At 42.8% G+C, this 21,422-nt stretch overlaps 1 protein-coding gene across 1 annotated transcript in view; it reads left to right on the plus strand.

Annotated features, from left to right (window-relative positions):
- LOC311043834 (EMILIN-1-A-like) overlaps positions 1-21,422 on the plus strand; it is a 73,191-nt gene that overhangs the window by 34,134 nt on the left and 17,635 nt on the right. The window contains exons 2-7 of the mRNA XM_084055206.1: positions 7,444-7,569; positions 15,313-15,494; positions 16,457-16,707; positions 18,515-18,694; positions 19,605-19,992; positions 20,409-21,151. Of these exons, the coding sequence (XP_083911332.1) occupies positions 7,444-7,569; positions 15,313-15,494; positions 16,457-16,707; positions 18,515-18,694; positions 19,605-19,992; positions 20,409-21,151 (1,870 nt within the window). The remainder of the gene's footprint in view (positions 1-7,443; positions 7,570-15,312; positions 15,495-16,456; positions 16,708-18,514; positions 18,695-19,604; positions 19,993-20,408; positions 21,152-21,422) is intronic.

The raw sequence follows: 21,422 nt of genomic DNA on the forward strand, positions 1-21,422 counted from the left end.
AACACATGTCCTCGGGGATGGAGACGAAGTTGTTGTCATCATTGGCTGTGCCATCGCCAATGCTGAGAGTCCACTTGTCGAACTCCTCCAGGCGTGGGTCACCACTGGCATTTACTTATAGTTTGCAGATATACATTACGTGGCGTAAGTGGCGTGTGAGAAGACAGAGTGGAATGAGTACCTTTGTCGGGTGAAGTTGTCGTCATTGTGGTGGAGAGAGTTCCTTCGTGGGGTGAAGTGGTGGTCATTTTGGCGGCGTGGGTTGTGTTGAGGATGGAAGCCGTCGAACTGGTGTGATCTGACGGCATCCTAGAATTTATAGGTAGGATGTGATGTCATGCTGACGTCGGTAGGATGTGATGTCATGCTGACGTCACACTGGCGTTGTGTCCATATTCGGGACGACCGTCTCATCGTGTCGTGAGATTACGTCACACTGGCGTTGTGTCCATATTCGGGACGACCGTCTCATCGTCATCGTCGTCTTGGTAACAGGTTGGTTTGTTGTGATGATGTAGTGTAAAGTTTTGGCGCATAGGATGTGATGTCATGCTGACGTCGGTAGGATGTGATGTCATGCTGACGTCACACTGGCGTTGTGTCCATATTCGGGACGACCGTCTCATCGTGTCGTGAGATTACGTCACACTGGCGTTGTGTCCATATTCGGGACGACCGTCTCATCGTCGTCTTGGTAACAGGTTGGTTTGTTGTGATGATGTAGTGTAAAGTTTCAGACAGACAGTAAGAGTGATGCAGTGTTGCATCACTCTTATACATACATACATACAACGGACAACCGACATGGCGCAGGATTCAAATTGTAAGGTAGATGTGTAAGAGGACCACAATGGAAATAAGTCCTGGACTTTGTTGTCATTTCCTCGAATTGTTTTAACTTGTGTTCCGACTTTTCAACTAAACTAAACTAAACTAAACTAAACTAAACTAAACTAAACTAAACTAAACTAAACTAAACTAAACTAAACGTTCTTAGACCATTTATATTAATGGTCAATAATTAAATTAACATAGTGACCTTTACTGCTGTCACCTTGCCCAGTAGTAATCATTTTGATCTCTGTTGCGTGTGTCTACATTCTATGGTCAGATACAATTATCAGGTCCAACTGTTTTCACAACGTCAACTGATGTGAAATGTGCCAAATTAGCTGGTTCATTTTTTGTGCTATTGGAAACGGGTGAATAGAAATTTCCCATGGCATTAGGAAACTAGGAATCATAAATCAAACGTTTCACATCTTGTAACATTTGTCAACAGTGGTTCTTCTTACTAATCCAAAGATGACACTGGTTCTAATTAATGTGTCCCCCGGATCACATTGTTTTATCTTGATTCCATAAAATTGTGAAATCCGTCAGGCTAGCTGCTAGGCCAACACCAGTCGGAAACTAACGGCTAATTTATGTCGCTTCGTACAATGCCGCTGTGGACCGAAAGTAATAAATAATGTGTTGCATCCGCGACATGTTGTGAACGTTTAGATCGGCTATTTTCGGCCCACAACACCGTTGTACTGCAATGTATATCGGGCTTAATCCATTACGATATATCGTGGCACCAAATGCCGCGCTATGAGCTTGTAGATCTGCTATTTATTTTTTTATCTTGTGTGCAAATCTTTGAATATATGCTGTAGGCCTATGTGTTCTAAAGCAAACTGTTTTAGCTCCTATCTGTGTTTCTGGGGGTCCCTGGAACAACATGTTTTTGAGATGGGGGTCCGCGGCCAAATACATATCATTTTGGGGGTCCTTGACATGGAATAGTTGGAGCAACATTTTTAGATAATGTATTTGGCCCTCAAAATGTTTTGCTCCAGGGACCCCCAGGAGCAAATATTTGAGTTACAAATTAATTTGAATGGGTTAGTGGAGAAACATATTTGGTAACTCGCCATCACTCTGGAATATTGCTCTGTTTATCCTCCAGTTGTTGTGTCATCTCTGTGTGGTTGTTTGGGCAGATGCTGGGTCCAGGACCACTGTCTATAGAGTGTCCAGGTTCAGTATATCATTGCTGTTGGGTGGAAACCTTGTATGTCCAAAACCGTTACTTTTTCAATGGTTTCAATGTAGTTATCATTTAGTCACAAGTTCTTTGTTAATACTTTTCATTGGTTTAATATTATAAAACCCACAGACAGACTTAAAGCTGCACTGTAACTTTCCTCTTTTGAACCCGGTTTCCTGCGCAAGTGCTGAAATCTTTACCATTGAGCTAATAGAGCCTGCCTGTTTGCTCAGGGGATAAATTGAATCTTGACCATCAGTTAAAAATTTGTGTCAGATCCTGTGTCTAGGTGAGACGTGACCTTTGACACGATCTAAATGTCTCAATAGAAGAGCAGGGAGACAAAATACAACCAACCCAATTGTATAAGTTATATTGTGTAAACATACTACTCTACCATACAGATTGGACAACATTACATATTATTCCGATCATTACATATTATTACTGCTATTTTGCTACTTTCGTGTCACACTTTTGTATGACGAAATAGGGCATTCATTTATGAAAAAACATAAAAAGTTAAAATATAGAGATACAAGTTTTCTGCCCCACACCGACTATATTTGGTGAGTCATCGTCACTCTTGGCGTATTGCTGTGTTCAGTTGTTGTGTCATCTCTGTGTGGTTGTTTGTGTTGAAGCTGGGTCCAGGAGGACTGTCTGTCTATAGAGCATCCAGATTCAATATATATGATTTATTTGAGTTGGTGACACTGAGTCATCGCTCTCTCACACAGGGCCTGTCGAAACCTTGAGACCCAAGAAATACATTAAGGGAATGTGTGTGTGTGTGTGTGTGTGTGTGTGTGTGTGTGTGTGTGTGTGTGTGTGTGTGTGTGTGTGTGTGTGTGTGTGTGTGTGTGTGTCTTTCACGTACACAGACCACATACAAACAGAAAGTACATTCCAAGCGATCATCGATGACATCAGTACCATGAGTTTATCATTTCCAAATGTTTTCACAGAGAAACCTTTGTGTGTCACAACAGCAACACAACACAACACAACACAATGGTATGCTGACTCAAAACAATTCACTTTACAAGGATGAATGATGCAGCGTGGGAAATCCATTGGTCAGACATGACGGTTGACAGCTGTCCAGTGAATATGAAACACTTTCCAACAGAGGAGAATGTTACTGTTACTGCTACTTTCTTCACCTCTATTACTTGTAACAGTTTAGAGTAAAAGGAAAAGGGAGCATTGGAAGTAATGAGATTTGCACCTGTGTTGTCTTTCGTCATACCATTATAAATATTATTACCAAGTTTTGCCTCTAGAGGAGTTTGCTGGCTTTTCTGAAACACTTTCAACCTGGCGTCCCTATTTTAGGCCTGTCATAGGCGAATGTTTTTTTAAAATGTCACAATTGGATGTTAGACTATTTTCGCTATTGTTGCGTGACACAGTCATACGACAAAGTATAAAATAGGGCTTAAGTGATTAAGCCTGATTTACTTCATCATATGACAAAGCATAAATTAAGCATTATTGTTCTAATTCATTGCTTCCCTGTTCTTATCTTCTGCATTCGATCACAGCTGATAACTGGCTAAACCTCAAAGTGTTCAGCTTTCAAACAAATCATCAATGACAACACATTGACCTGAGGTTACGTCGTAATTTGATATGTAGGTCAGTGACCCCAGCTCTTATTGTACTGCCATTGTTTAGTGATCACAACAACCTTATGAAAAGAATATGCACACTCATTTCCTCATGAGAGTTACTAATACCACCGCTGACTCTTATAGCGAACACCTTATGACAGGAGTTTAGAATGGTACTGTAAACTTCCAGCGCCTACCACAGCCTCTTCTACTGTCCATTGATCTGCTGATCTCGGGGAAGAGATTTGGTGTTGAGGGAAAAAAGGACGGGGCTAGGGACAGACCCCTGGGGGACCTCGGTCAGCTGAAGCAAACAGGGTTTTTAACTCTTCCAAGCTGTTTCTCTGCTGTATTTTGAAATATATGGGAGTGGATTAGTGGTGTTTTTCCTCCACACTGAAGCATGAAAACCACACAAACCACAGAGAAATGTTTGACATTACCAAGTCATGCCATTATCATTATGAAAATCACTTTGGAATGTCAGCTTTCAAAATGTCTTGATACTTAAATTGATGCTTGGGGAGATGATACACTGCAGTGATGAGGTGACCTTGTATTTGCACATCAGGGTTTCGCATTCATCAACATTTTGCATGCAAACACATCTGCGTGTAAACCATGTGGTGTGTGTGCATCCACTGCAGACATGTGGCAAAGAGTCCATTCATCCACTTCTACTAGAATGTCCATAAACTTTGTCCTTCCCGGGATTTGAGCCGGCAACCGAATTGTCTACAGCTCAGCCAAGAAGCTCAGCTTTTCGGGGAGTTATATTGGGCTTATGTTATGAGTAGGCCTACTATTTGTCAACCAGTAGGGGTCCCACCCGACAGCAGGGTCTACATTTCTCAATGGAAGAGTATGGAGACCACCTCCAACCACTATTGTATTAACATACCATTTAAATTTGTTAAAATCATATTTTATTCATTCAAATAATTTCCAGATTGCAGCCCTAAAACCAGCTCTGACCATGCATAACTTTACAGTACAGAAGACAACAGTACACTGCGGTTGTATGTACTGTAGGGATGCATGCTATTGACATTTTCGCCAATATCCGATAACCGATTAATTGCATGGGTCAAATTAATCGATACCAATACCGATATTGCAGGTTTCCATTAGGGTTTACTTTACAGATAACTGTACAGAAAAAAATTTGCTTTCTTATTACCTGAATTATTTAGCCTTCTGATTAACACTGCACTCTGTTTCCAAGTGTCTGTTTTCACTATGGAGATGAGCACATACTAGTTCAAACAACTTGAATGTGAATAAAGTTTTTTCAATTTCTTTGCTTTTATTTGTTCTACAGGCAGACCCTTTTGATAGCTTCTTATTTTATTTGCCGCCTTCAACATCACAAAACAAGGCTTTTTTCAGCTTCACAACCTTCGATCAATACTCAACAGAATATTGGGATCATTTTGATGTCAGCCAATACCGATAACATGAACGATATATCATGCATCCCTAGTTATATCTTCTCTTAGAATCCCCCCCTGCTTGCCTAGGATGAGCTTACAGTATATAGCCATGGTATAACGTGATGGAATCCAGCCCAGTGCTGTTCTTCTGAAGCTGGTCTGGAGTCAGTTAATGCTTTGTTGTGTGTGATGTGAGCGAGGCCAGTCTGTTGTATGATCCTTCTGACGCACACTGTCTCATCTTTCATGAGGAGACGTTTTCTTTTCTTTCTTTTTTTGACAAAGATCATGTGATTCTCATTAAAAACAAGCTGACTGTAACTCTGAGAATAGCTTTTGAAAGGGAGTCACTGTACTCTCACTTTTTCTACACAGTAAAATCCTCAGTGTTAATATATCCGTTTGTACGGGTCCATGTGGTTCCATTTTGTTCTCTCTCTGGGTTAAAAGAACACTCAGGATTTTACAGTGTAGAGAAGAAGGCCCCGGGGTTCTTGGAATTGGACCATGGCATCAGAGAGGAGAGAAGTACCAGAGCTCTCAAATATTCATATAAATAAACTTTATGAGGTGCAAAGCAAAGACTAACATTCTCAACAGGGTTTCAGTAGCTTCCTCATCAGCTTTTGGTTGCAGCTGAAATAAAAAAGGCCCTTGTGCTCTTGTACCCTCCGATAAAAATAACTTTTCTTCATTGCAGACTGACAGATTGTCCAGAAATATGCTTTCATTCATCAAAGACAACGTTTGAGAAAATAGTTTTTCATGTCATTCTGAGTCGCTGGATCTGTCTTATAACCCTTCCAACAACAGAGCAGTGATGGCTGTGTTGGTATGTCACCTCTGGCCCGTGGAGAGGTCAGAGTAGTCTGTTATGACTCCCCAAATAGGGATTAATCATTAATCGATTAGTTTATTAAATAATTGATTATCAATCTTTTTAAATAATCGATAAAGTTGATGATTCGATTTGTTTGATTAACTGTTGCACCCCTAGTACTTATGAGGCCCAGAGGCATTCACAGCTCCACGCCTATTCTCCACCACAACAGAGCGATGTTGACCTGCCTTTATCCTAGCAGCTCATTCCGCTGCTGCGCTCCTCCTAAGCTGCTCATGACAGTCTGTGTGGGCTACACAGCGTTACACATGGATGAATTAACACTGAGGATTTTGGCTGTTCATATAAATATTTTAAAGATATTTTGTGGTGAACTTAAGGAAATGGCTTTGTCCTCCAAAACAACATACAATACAAGATACACTAACAGGTGTCTTACTGGGTCTGACAGAAATTATTCTATAGATGTGACAGTCAATCCAAAAGGCCTACAGGAACCACCGCGAAACCAAGATAGACAGACAGGTCCATTTGGTTCCATTTGTACACTCTCAGAGTTACCGTCTTTCCATTCGCAACCCCCTCAAGGAACCAAATGGTCCCTGGACCCCACTTTAAGAACCACACAGGAAAGGTTCCTGTGTCTCTGCAGAGTCCAGTCCTCTCCCAGCACCATGTGGTCCCTGTCCATTCACATGATGAATTCCTGCAGCATATTGAGACAGAAGGAAGGACGAGAGGGAGCTCATGTTAATGGCTCTCAGTTGCACAAGTCTTAAGTCTGCACATTAGAAACAGAAAGTCACATCTGTTATAGCTTCTCGACCGGTTTGAGACAGTGTGCTTGTATGTTCTTTGTTGTATTTGTCCCTTCATATTTTCAAAACTTTATCCATGAAAGGTTTTCTGAGCATGCTTTCTCTGTCGTGTTCCATATTCAAAATGTTGTTCACAAGTGGATGATGCTACCTAGTAAAAACACAGCCTTGTACCATAGTGACCACTGAGTATCTGTACAGGATTGGGCTGCTTTTAAAACACTTCAACATTGGATGTTTAACCACTTAAATCCTATATACTTTGTTGTACGTGAAATTGCGGCAAATGTCTGCCAAAGGTTTGCCTGTTTTTGACAAATGTTCACCAATTTCTTAAATGTTTAAAAAAAAAAAATTGACACTTGTCAAGTCCCACCCGTGGTCCGGCCCCTGTTCTCACCCATTGTTTGCTGTTGCTGCTTGGGTGGACAAAAATCCTCTCTCTCTATTCACTACCATAGAAAAAACGTGTTTTTCAGTTGCCTCGTATATTGATATTTAATGTTGTCAATTCTTATTCTTAACTTGGTCTCAGCAAAAAGGAACATCTGGGACACTAGGGTTCATGTGGTAAAGAAGGGGAGAGAGTGTACTTGTTTGTATGACAATTAATCATCAAGTAAAATGTCACGATGTTGATAACCCTATACATTACATGTGTCTAACATGTATGTGTCTCTGTCTCTGTGCTGTGAATCAGGAACTGGTGTGCGTACGTGGTGACAAAGACAGTCAGCTGTGTGGTGGAGGATGGGGTGGAGACATACGTGAAACCAGACTACCATCCATGTACCTGGGGCAACGTGCAGTGTTCACGTGTAGTCATGTGAGTATATACCCTACGTTTTACACGTTACTTTCATGACGTTTTGAAAATAACAGGCCTACAAGCTCACAACGCTTGTAGATCGGCTATTTTCAGCGGACTTATTTATGCTATGTTGACTAGTTTAGTTAGGGACTCCCTCAAGGACCCTTGGGGGTCCCCGGACCCCACCTTGAGAACCACTGCCGTAACACACACACACACACACACACACACACACACACACACACACACACACACACACACACACACAGACAGACAGACAGACAGACAGACAGACAGACAGACAGACAGACAGACAGACAGACAGACAGACAGACAGACAGACAGACAGACAGACAGACAGACAGACAGACAGACAGACAGACAGACAGACAGACAGACAGACAGACAGACAGACAGACAGACAGACAGACAGACAGACAGACAGACAGACAGACAGACAGACAGACAGACAGACAGACAGACAGACAGACAGACAGACAGACAGACAGACAGACAGACAGACAGACAGACACGCACGTACACACAACACACTCACACACCCACATACTCACACACAACACACTTATACGTTTACATGCACACATAAAGAGACATTGTACACACACATGCAGATACTGTGTTCAGGTGTGCGGGCACACATATGTAGAACATATGCACTACACACAGCCACTGTTAAATCCACACACACACACACACACACACACGCACACACACGCACACGCACACACACACACACACACACACACACACACACACACACACACACACACACACACACACACACACACACACACACACACACACACACACACGCACGCACACACGCACACGGGGTTCCATAAGTAATGAGACGTAGTTCCCTCCAAGCACCACAAACAGCGCACCACAGGAATGACTCCTGAGAACCTAGTGGAATACTAGCGATGCTCGTTTTTCATTTTTTCCCCCCATTCCATTCCACAGCCACCATAACCAGTTGTGTGTCTTCATTCTTTCTTTTTGTGTGCTCTCTCTCTCTCTCTCTCTCTCTTCATCTCTCACACTGTGTGTGGAATGAGCCCAGCCCACTGAGCCCAGAGACACACGCACCACTGTAAAGCATATTCCTGGGAAATGTGCGACGTCCTCTATAATGGGAAACCCAGAATATTCTGCCCTTCCATTTGGCTTCTCCAAGGGCTGGGCGATATGACTATTAGACCAGCGGTTTGCAACCCTTTTCATATCAAGGCCCATTATTAATTCTGCATTTTAGCCACGGATTCACCATTTGATGAGATGTAGACTCTCAGACCCAAGACTTTTGTTGTCGTTGGATACGATTTTGTCCACAATCCCATGCTGTATTGATGTGGTACCAATAGGAGAAGTAACAGGCAAACGCTGATCACAAATAACAATTCTTTAATTAAGTGAACAGATGTTTAACAATAATTTAGCTTCATTTTACACTCTCAAGAGTTAAAGATCAATAAGGGTCCACTGGTGGTCCCCGGACCACTGGTTGAGAACCACTGCTATAGACCAGCGGTTCTCAACCTTTTCTGGATCAGGGCCCACTTGAAATTCTCAAAAGCGTTCGCGGCCCACCCATCTGACCACTTAACGTGTTAAGTAGTCAGGCGGGTGGGCCGCATGCACTTTAAGAGCATGTGTGTTTACTGTTTTAATGACCAATCAATCGATTGTGTTGTTGGACCAATGGAACTAAACAACAACAAATGTTTTTTTTTAAGTTTTTCTTTAACCCCTTGAAAATGAGTTTTCTTTGTGACAACGATAAATAGGAACTCAACATATACTTAGTTTTTTATATGAATGTTATAATTATTATCATTAAAATCTTAGTGTTTTGACAATTGTTTGGGGCCCACTTGCAGTATCCCCAGGGCCACAGGTTGAGAATCACTGCTCTACCATACAGATTGGTCAAACGTTTTGCAGCTTTATTTGACCTACTGTATCTAATATCTATTCTGTAGCATCATTAACCAAAAATAGCAGATCTACGCATCGTAGATCTTGTGAGCTTGTACATCGGCTATTTTTGGCAAAGGTTTTAGTGTAGATGGAAGAAAGTGGTACAAGTACAGTTGCAACTCAGGTCGGTTTCAGTAAGACTAGAGGGTTGAAGTAGTTAACCCAAGACACAGGGATCAGCAGTAAAGTGCACATCAATTATATTTTTTATAGCAAACATTTGTAACTCAAATCTTTGCTTCAGGGGTCCCTATTACAAAATATTCTGAGATGGAGGTCCGTGGCCAACATACATCATTTTGGGGGTCCTTGACATGAAAAACTTTTAGAACCACTGATTTTTGTGATACTGATATTTTGTTCCAGGGCAGGGACCCACAGAAGCAAAGATTTGAATCAAAGATGTTTCAAAAATAGTAGATCTACAAGCTCATAGCGCACTCAGTGCCGTGCTATGAGCTTGTATATCTTATATTTTTGAATAGCCAAATTATAAAATAATGGTTATACTAAAATGACACAGATGCGTCCTCCGGTCTTTATGGCTCATTTTGGCTTTTTCAACCCCCCAAAACCACAAGGTCGATGACAAAATGACAGCACAACAGAAAAATATACTGAGTGGGGAGACATTCTGGTGGTTCAGCTGTAGTTGACGATCACTCACAGAGAAAGATCTTGACTCTGAACCCAATTTATTCTCTCTTTCTCTGTTAATTTACTGCATCTGAATTAACTCATTTCAAATTCAGTGTTATTCAGAAGTGTACAAATGAAACCAAATGCACAGTTTCATTTGTATAGTCTCAGAGTTAAATGTTTTATAAATGTTTGTAAAAAAGTTAAAGGTCTATATTCCGATTAATTCCGGAGTAATTGTTCCGTAACAGGTGTCTCGCAGAGTAAGCAGAAAGTAAGCAGAAAAATGCATTTTCAGGTTGGGATACCAATTATTTATTTATTTTAAGGAGAGATAACTCCAAAAACATAATTTAGCAGCTACAATTTAAAGTGTTCCAGGAAGAGAGTAAGAGTTCCATTTTTTTGTATCCTCGCTTCTAATTTCACTTGTTCACCCAGGAGTTCTCTCTGCTGATTGGATGAAATTGGTATCCCGACCTGAACATTTATTTTCTGGTTACTAATCAGCTGGAGAGATGGGAAGACCCCTGTTACTGAGAGAACACTCAGTAAGAAATATAAAAGCGGTCATCAGCTGGATGAAGCTGAAACTACAGTCCCCCAGGGGTCTATACTAGGCCCCCTCCTTTTTTTCCTTTACACCGAATATCTTCGCCGATCTGCTATTTTCGCCGAATGTTTGCCCCAGAATAAGGACGCTATAGGGTTCAAGTGGTTAAATAAACACTGAGGATACACTACATACAGTCATGGTTGGAATGTGGTTAATGATCTGCTGTACTGCCATCCCTTCAGTCCCTTTGGTTATTCACTGGCCTGACCTGAACAATAAACCTTTAAAGGAAAGCCTATACTGTACCTTCCTCCCATATACTGTACAGCCTTCACTGCCTTCCCATGAGAGTTTGGGGGAATGGAGCCGTGGGAGATGAAAGAGCTGTGTGTGTGTGTGTGTGTGTGTGTGTGTGTGTGTGTGTGTGTGTGTGTGTGTGTGTGTGTGTGTGTGTGTGTGTGTGTGTGTGTGTGTGTGTGTGTGTGTGTGTGTGTGTCACTGCTGTTCTGTCTGTTGCACAGCTGCTCTGCACATGTGTTTATGGAAGTGGGATTTAACTGCTGTAACTCGCACATACAGTAAAAGGTCACGATTATTGGACCTACAGTATGTGCGCGTGCGTGTGTGCGTGTGCTGGAGTGTGCTGGAGTGTTAAGGGATGCTGATAGGAATTCTTGGCATGGCATTACACACTGGGCATGTCCATTGTTTATATTAATACACTATTTATACTTTAGAATCTCCCTAACTTTACACCACAATGCATATATGGACAATTTCGCCAACAAATAAAAACTAGACTAAAATGTTTGTGAGGGACTAGTGGAGAAGAGATCCAGTAGAACTAAGACAAGTCATTTTATGGTTGTTTGCGCTCGGTGTTATGCTCTGAAAATAGCAGATCTACAAGCTCACCACCCGTCACACTGCACCGCGGTGTGAGCTTGTAGATCGGCTATTTTCAGCATGCAACCAAGTGTAAAATCAGCCATTACAACGCCATCAATGGAATTGTATTCAAAAGACTATGACTAAAATGAATCAAAATGAACTATCAAAATTTACACTGCCCCAGTCACTGGTAGGCTTGGTGCTGGTGGTGATTCCCTGTAACCTCAACGCTTTGTCTCACTGTGGCCTTACTGGCCTTAGAGCTTTGAGGCTGAGGATGTGATTTCAATACCAGACGTGGCTCATACACCCATTTGGAGAAAAAAAAGAACCTCAAATATTTCAACAAACAGAGAATCCATTTTCTACCTCACCGACGTACCAGTAGTTCCAGAGGTGCTAAAATCCACCCCAGACAAACCTATGAAAACATTCAAGGTCCTGTTGAATATTTGTAGACTTGGAGGGCCAATCTTAGTATGGTTAGGGGGTCCGAACAAAGCTGCTCTACTATGACTTTGTTTACATAATGATTTTTCTGGAATTATTTATTTTAATTTTATTAAAGAGATCTAGACTTAATGTTTGTAAATGATGTTAGCATTATGTCAGACAGACCTGTATCGTATCATTTGTTCCCACTAATCTGACTAATCTGAAAACTAATTTGAAGGGGCATCCCTTCAAAAAAACTACAGTGAGGTCAAAGTAGTTATAGTTGTGGGACGACAGCATATTAGCAATGATATTTGGACTACAGCTACACTACAGATGCTGGGTTTCATGTTTACCCATTGGCGAGTTAATTGGAACCACTAAATTGTTTTTCTTTGCACTCCATATATTTGACTATTTACCCTGTCTTTGTTGACCAGGGTTCATGCCATTTACTCTGATCTCACACTTGATGAGTCGCTTTGGATAAGAGTGTTGTTAAATGCCTAAATTGTAAATTGATTTGGGAATGTATCATAGTCTTTCCTCAATTGTCTGTCAGTAGTAATTTACTATACTGTAGGCTATTAACTCATTTTGGATAAAAAAAAACGTATTTTCGTGACTTTTTCTGCTGTACTGAACAATGCGCACGTCACAAATATTCAGACATGCATTTTGAGCGGCTTTTTGTGTTGACTTTCCGATCATTAGTGCTTTCCCACTGCTTTCACCACTGTTACTGATTCTCAAATTATTATTTTTATCAGAGTGTGTGCAAATGGAACCGAAACGAATGGACCCGTAAGGGCGGGTCCATTTGGTTCCATTATCACACTCTCAGACCATTTGGAACCTCCTCAAGGAACCCTGAGGGTCCCCCGACCACACTCTGAGAACCACTGACCTTAGACTATACGTCATTAAGCCCTACTTTAGCCGTGTTGAGCATGGATAGGTAGCCATGCCGAAAACCCAGGCGTGGGCACGGTTTAATCCATTCCACGCCGAACAGCACCGAACATGTGCATACAGTAGATGGAAATGCAATTGGAACAGTTCTGAACCATTCTCAGAACCGTTCTATATGCTGTGGAAAAGGCCCATTAGTGTCTCCCCTACACCGTCTCACTCTCAGCTCTTTATTTACCTTGTCTGTTCTATTAATGTCTAGTCTGACCGCTCTCCCTCAACACTATTGCTTCCATTCCGGGAATGTTATGTTCTGGACCAGCTTCAAAGGCGGAGCCGTGTGTAATTTTCATTTGACCCTAAAACCTGCACACTTAACTCTTACCCATAAATGCTAAATCACAAATCAAATAATCTACGTCTAAACCCTGACAAAGCTAATCCTTAAGTGTACATTAATTATCCCAAAACAGCATGATAAATGATTTTCACATTTCTTGTCCTTTTTTTTTATAATATTTTTTTACTTAGAACGGCAAACAACTGTTTATTACAGGAACTCTGTCGGGGCGTGCCAGACTCACACGTGCATGCAATCAGAGGCAGCAGTTTTTTCGTGTGTTTTGAAGTGAAGGTTATGAAGGATTTCACTCGGGTCTCAGGGATGAGATGATTGGGGTAAGACGAGATCAGCCCGGCATACCAGCCATGCCGGTGGAGGCTCTCACAACAGAGCGGCGAGACGAACACATGGCGCGGCCGTGGTGATTTACATGAGTTCTGGACAGAACGAGAGCAGATGATGATGAATTATTTGCTAACACGTTGTGGTCTGAGCAGTTTCCCCTGCTGTAAATGATTTGGTCAAGGTTTGGGTTGTGTTTGAATACCAATGACTAGAGTTACCTCACACCACCCTGCACATAGTCTGTCTGTGTTTACGCTTCATATCGTTTGCTGTCGGTTGGAAACCTTGTAAGTCCAAAACAGTTCCTTTTTTCTTATTATAAAAACAAAAACGATTCAAAATAGTAAAAATAGCCGATCTACAAGCTCACAACGCCTTTCATCGCAAGGCGTTGTGAGCTTGTAGATCGGCTATTTTCACTACTTTTGTGCGACACACTTGTATAATGAAGTAGGGCATTCATTTACACAAAAAAAGAAAACATAAAAAGTAGAAATATGGAGATACAAGGTTTTTGCTCGATAGCAACAAAATCCATTGCTCCAAGGTTAGCAACAAGCAAAAAAACAACAACTCAAAAACACCCTCAAAGGTACTACAATTATAAAGAACCACATAAGCCCTATACACTTAGTTGACCGGTCCGGGTACCCCAGGAACCTGTACTTGGCCCCCCTTCTTTTTTCTATTTACACCAAATCTGTTTGCTGGAAAAATCGACAAGCTCACAACACGTTGCGTTGCGACACATTGTGAGCTTGCTAGATGTGCTATTTTTGCTGAATGTTCGCCTATTACAGTATGTCATCATGCCCAGAATAGGGACGCTAGGGTTCGATGTGGTTCAATGTGGTTAAGCAGAAAACACTGGTTATTCTGGCTTTGTGGCCTGTAATGTCTCTGTTTGACCAGGGAAAATAAACAGCGGCTCTACAAACATAGGCCCTCGAATGGGAGAAATAATTCTCTCATTCGAACTCAAACTGCTACATTGTCACTAAAATCTAAAATAGAACAGGAGTAACGGGATACTATTGGACATCACAAAGCCTACTGTAATTACTTCAACCATCACTAGACGTATATTATTCAGAACGGCTCTTGAGCAGTACAAGTTCATCAAGGATAGTACCATGCTCCATCAAAAGCTATAACTGAAATTGTTGGATTGCTCAATCCATCGTTGCACAATGTAGATACAAGGTATCGGTGCACATCATCGCTTATTTTGCAAATGTTTATGTTGTTACTGCTGCTATAGAATAGAATACAGTATAATACAAGGTATCAGTTGCTATGGCTGCTATAGTATATATAAACAAGGTATCGGTACATAATTGTTATGCCTTATTTGCACATTTATTTGTGTTACGCTGATGTTGCTACTGCTGCTATAGAAACTCCTCATAAGGCTTATTCTTGTTGCTATAATTGTTATCGTCATGTTGATGTAGCACAGTATTTTGTGGACGTCACACACTTGAATTTCGCCGTTTGTATTGAGTAGTGACAAAGTCTTGATTCTCCCTGATATTAGACGTCGCAAAAACGGAACAATTGATCGATTGCATTGATCAATTTGTCAACGTATCGACAGATATGATTGATTGACTGCTATATCGATGTCCCCCTGCAGGTACCGTACGTACATGAGGCCCAAGTACAAGGTGGCCTACAAGATGGTGACAGAGATGGAGTGGAAGTGTTGCCATGGATACAGCGGAGAGGACTGTAACGAGGGTCCGGTCGGTGGCACTGGGACCCAGATAGAACCCTCCAGACCCAGACCCCGGCCCGGACAGGGAGGCAGTAGTGGTGGTGGGTACATCCCCATCCACATCACACTCACAATACCTTCTCTGGCCAAATGGGGTTGCTCACATACATAAAGACATCACTCAACATACACTAGATAGATAGACCTTTATTGATCCCGCAGGGGGAAAATCAGTCGCCAAGAGGCAGCAGAGCAGTTAGAGTTACAGAGTTACAGATACCAGAGTAAGAATAGTACTGTCGCATACAGCAATACAAAGGTAAGAAATAACATTACAGAAGCACCATCAATAATGAACAGCAATATACAATAGTATACACATATACAACTAGCCTGCACTATGCAGAACAAAACACAGGTTACAGTGTCCTCACAGTATCCTGTCCAAAACACAACCCAGTATGTAAGCAAAAGGTATACACACAATTTACCCCAATATAACACTGTAGCCTGCACTGCAGAAGAAAAACAAAAGGTGTTTGTTAAAAGGTAGATTTGTTCAATAAAAGGTGTCCCCCCGTCTCTCCAACTCTTTAATAAACAGAAAATATATTTTCAGATGTAAATTGCACATTTTCAACCAATCAGGAGAGAGTACCCCTTTATCAGCTTCAATTTTATATTGTTCCAGCTCTAATTTGACTGCTCATATCTTTGTGTAATTACTTACAATGTCACCTTGTTTATCCTGTATCCTGTAAGAGTTCTCTCTCCTCCTGATTGGATAACATTGGCATCCCGGTTCTCTGGGTTCCCTGGGGTAGTTCCAAATGGACCTTTACCGGTCTGCAACTCTGAGAGTGTACAAATGGAACCAAATGGAACCTTACGGGTCCATTTGGTTCCATTTGTACACTCTCAGAGTAAAGGGGGTCCTTGAAATGTAAAAGTTAGAGAATCTACCGATCTATATTTATAATGCTATCGTTGGTTGTGTGTGTGTGTGTGTGTGTGTGTGTGTGTGTGTGTGTGTGTGTGTGTGTGTGTGTGTGTGTGTGTGTAGGTGTGCATCCAGAACGAGGGGACAGTGACAAGATGAGACAGCTGGAGGAGAAGGTCCAGAGCCTGACCAGGGAGCTCCACAAGGTCCAGTCCACCATGAGGGGGATGAACGACCGCTTCACGGAGGAGATGAACAAACCGGGCGGTGGTGGTTCTGCTGGAAGGAACCCTGCTGACGCTGCCCAGCCGGCCATTACAGAGACCATCCACAGCATTCAGACCAAGCTAGACCAGCTGGATAACCGAACACAGGTCAGATGCCTTCCAGCGTTGCCATGTGCGCTTATTATAAGCGACTTTGGGCTTGTTTTTTTGTAAAGTTGCTTGTAAATATTGGTAGTTGCGGGGTTGCTGGTTTTTGGGCTTGTTTTCAAAGTGTAGTTGCTTATATTTGGGCTTGTTGTCTAATGTTGTTTAAACCAGTGGCTCTCAAACATTTTGATGCCAAGGACCCCCATGTATTTGTCCGCAGACCCCCATCTGCAAATATTTCGGCTATTTTCAAATAGCCGATGCATATCGGTTTATACTGTAAAGTGCTAATGTGGCCCATTAGTCGCTTCTTTTGGGCTTGTTTTCACAGACCTGGTTGCTTATTTCTCTCTCAAAATCTGGCATCGCTGATGCCTTCCCATTGTCTGTCTGTCTGTCTGTCTGTCTTTCTTTCTTTCTTTCTTTCTTTCCTGCATTTACGGGGTGCAGTGGTGGCTCTGCCAGTTAGTACGCTGACCAATGCATTACTGTAACTGCTTAAACCCTATATACTTCATTGACCATGTCCCCCAGGGCTGCTTGTAGATCTGCTATTTCATGCTGCTTGTTCATGTGGTTAAGAAATGCATCAGATAAAACGTGAAGTACCAGCAGCAGCATTCACGCTGAAAAGTGAGACAAGTCGAGTCGTGACAAAAAAACACACATCTGGTGTTATGTTGGTATACAATTAAAAACAGACTAGCTGTGTGCACAGCTCCTTATTGAAGAGAATCAAGGAGATCCCTTCTTGATTTCTCCTGTTAATCCATTAGTACCGGGAACGCATCTGTGTCATTTTTGGGGCGGTGTAGCCGCCCCCTATAAGTGAGTTTTGGACACCGACCAAAAGATTTGTATACCCCCTAACCCTTCCATTGTTAATGCAAATCGATACTTTTGCAAAGTCAGCCAATCACATTACAGCTAGTGTCATCACCACTAACTGTAATGTGATTGGCTGACTTTGCAAATTCAGGACTGTGATTGGCTAGCGAAACACATGACACATGTGCAGCCCTATGAATAGCAGTATGGACTTTAAAAAAAAATATTTATCTTTTTTTTAATGTGAGTCATGTTGTGATGACCACACACCGCCCACTTCACACTGGGTGTGATTTTTTTTATTTCTTTGGGCTATTGAAAAATAGCAGATGTACAAGCTCAAAGCTTGTAGATCTGCTATTTTTGGAACATCTCGAACATTATTTTGTGCAAATCTTTGAATATATATATATATATAACTCAAATTTTTGCTTCTGGGGGTCCCTGGAACAACATATTTTCAGATGGGCTATGAGCTTGTATATCTGCTATTTTTGAATAGCCAAAGTATAAAATAATGGTTTAAGTGGTTACACAGATGCGTTCCCGGTCTTTATGGGTTAAATCCAGACATGTGGCTGAAGTGGAGGACAGCAGAACTTGGGTGCAGCTCTGTATACACAGTGTTGCAAAGTGTTTCTGATAGTTTGTATTCTTACCCCTGTGTAGTGTCTGATATCATGCAGAACATTGGGTTCCAGGGAGCCCCAGCTGTCCTTGAGGGGGTCTCCAGCAAAATGAGGAACAGTTTAAACACTTAAAGCCCTATTTTATTTTTCAGCTATTTTCGAAAAACATTGACAAATCTCACGGGAGGGTCCCTGTCAGAAACTCTTTTCCGTGGCCAAATACATATCATTGAAATGAAAATGTTTGAGAACCACTGTCACTTAAGTATTGTCTGCATTGTCTCATTTGAGACAACCATCAGTTCCTAGTGCTGTACGTATGCATTATACTTTCCTTTCCTCTAACCCAGGCCCATGACAAGACTCTGGTCAGCATCAACAACCATCTGGTGAATGGGAAGGGCAACGATCTGGACGGCGAGCTTGGAGGAGGTGCTAAAGGAGGAGGAGGCGGGGGCTTCAACTCCCTGAAGGAGGAGATTCTGAGAGAGTTGGAAAGGAGGGTGTCTCTCTCCTGCTCTTCCTGCCAGGTAAGCGGTCCATCCAGCTTCAATGATAGTTTACATTTGAAATACCATGAAAGGCATGTTCGGTACTAAGAGCCAGCAATGCAATGACCAAACATGAATAGACATTAATAGCAGTCTATTAAAGCCTCACTATGTCACTTTTTTAAATGAATACATTTAAAGTTTGTCCATTCTGTATGGTAGAGTATGTTAATACAATATAACTTTTACAATTGAGGTGTTTTGTCTCCCTGCTCTTCTATTGAGACATTTAGATCGTGTTAAAGGTCATGTCTCACCTAGACACAGGATCTAACACAATTTTTGATGGTCAGGATTCAATTTATCCCCTGAGCAAGCAGGTCGACTATTAGCTCAATGGTAAAAATGTCAACACTTGCACAGGAAACCGGGTTCAAATCCGGGGTAGAAGAGGAAAGTTACATAGTGCAGCTTTAATGTAAGGACCTGCACATGATCATTTGGACACATTTTGTCAAATTTGCCCATAATAGGGATGTCTTTCTACATTTCCCAAAAGGAAATGCATGTATTAAATTCAGTCTGACCAGAATCAGGGACAAAGCATTATTGCTTATTATTGCCACCATTGCTAAAAATTAATGACCAAAAGGGGGATATCAAAAAAAAATCTCCCCATCCCCCCAAATCGAACCCTGAGTAAAATGTAAATCATTGCTGTCGGGCAGAAACCTCATATCTCCATATCTCAACTTGTTATGTTCTTTCATAAATGAATGCCCTACTTCATCATACAAGAGTGTCACACAAAAGTAGTGAAAATAGCAGATTGGCTATTTTAAATCTTAACAAATAAATAAAAAAAGAATAATAAAGTAACGGTTTTGGACTTACAAGGTTTCTACCTGACAGCAACGAAATTAAGCGTTTGTGAATAATGTCCCAACAGGCGGGCGTGGAGGACCTGAGCAGGCAGCAGCAGGAGGACCGCGAGCGGATCCGGGCTCTGGAGAAACAGCTGAGCGCCATGGACGCCCGCTACCACAGCAGGCTGGAGGGCATGAGGCGGGAGGTGGTGCGCTCGCAGGGCTGCTGCGACACCGTCACCGACCTCAAGAACCGAGTCACCGACGCCGAGCGCAAGATCAGCTCCGCCTCGGAGAACTACGACGCCATCCAGAACCGCCTGGATAAGGCGCTGGGCGGCGCGGGAGGTGCAGGAGGAGTTGGAGGTGGAGGTGGAAGAGGCCATGGTGGCAGCGGAGGTGGAGGCGGAGGTGTCGGTGGGGGTGGTGGTGGTGATGGTGGACGATTCACTGGCGGAGGTGGAGGGACAGGTAGGCCAATTATTAACTAATCACCTGATTGCTGTTGTTTGAGATGATCGCAATTATTTTTGCATAATCGTCAGAATCGTTCATGATATGAATTCATCTGTTGAAAAATATGCAGAAATAGCTGATCTACAAAATGAGCTTGCACGGTTCATCAGCTATTTCTGCAATTTCTTCTAAGTAAAATTATTAAATGCAAGGCCTGTTTTGGCCATAGCACCTTATTTATTTGTGATTATTGGCAACAGTCATTGGCATATTTATGTTATTTTGTCATATCTGCCCTGTGTTTTCAAAGCCTTACAGAAATGTAATTTTTGTAATTTTTTCAAAAACACAATTAACCCGTTAATCACAATCATTTGCACGACAATTAATCGTCAACCAACAATTTTCATGATTTGGTGACAACCCTCTAGGGACAGGCGGCAGCGGGAGGGACGCGGACGTGGTGACGGAGGACCGGCTGGACGGCCGGCTGAGGGACCTGGAGAGACGGGTGAACGGCACCATGCTGCGCACCGAGGAGAGCTGCTCCTATGTGGAGAGCGACTTGAAGGACTACTTCCACCGGGAGCTGGGAGACCTGCGGACCGTCTTCCTGGACCGCTTCGACGACCAGGCCTTCCGCATCGGCGACGTGGAGTCGGACGTGGAGCTGGTGAAGAAGCGCGTCGGCGACCACGACAAGAGGCTGGCGCGGCTGGAGAACGCCACGGCGCTCCTCAACTGGAGGACGGAGGAGTGCGGATGCGGGGGAGGAGGAGGAGGAGGAGGAGGGAGGGAAGGCGGGTCGGGAGGCGTCGGGGGCGGTAGCGGAGGAAGAGGCGACGGAGACAGAGGAGGCGCAGGGGGGACGGGAGGAAGAGGCGACGGAGACAGAGGAAGCGCAGGGGGGACGGGAGGAAGAGGCGACGGAGACAGAGGAGGCGCAGGGGGGACGGGAGGAAGAGGCGACGGAGACAGAGGAGGCGCAGGGGGGACGACGGGAGGAACCAGGAGGCCGGGGGCAGGAGGGACAGGCAGCAGGCTGCCGGGAGCGGGAGGCGACAACACAGAGAAGAGTCTGGAGTGGAGGGTGGTCGCCAACGAAGATCAGATCCATCGCTTCAACACGCACCTCAAAAACCTCTCCGTGTCCGGAGACTCTCTGCTGGACAAGGTGGACATCTCTTGTTAAAATCCTTTTTATTTATTAATCTACTGATTTTCATTAATCTACTGTTTGCCAGTGGCTCTCACTGCGGGTTCCAGGGACCCCCTTGGGTCCTTGAAGGTGCCCCCAGCTAAATAATTGATAGTTCGGAACCAAATAGACACTTGTGGGTCTGTAACTGAGAGTGTACAAATGGACCAAATTGGCCCTTATGGGTCCATTTGGTTCCATTTGTACACTCTCAGAGTAAAATGAACACAGACGATTTTACAGTGTA

Source organism: Gymnoscopelus microlampas (assembly GCF_963454915.1).
Source record: "Gymnoscopelus microlampas genome assembly, chromosome: 1".
Classification (NCBI taxonomy): Eukaryota; Metazoa; Chordata; class Actinopteri; order Myctophiformes; family Myctophidae; genus Gymnoscopelus; species Gymnoscopelus microlampas.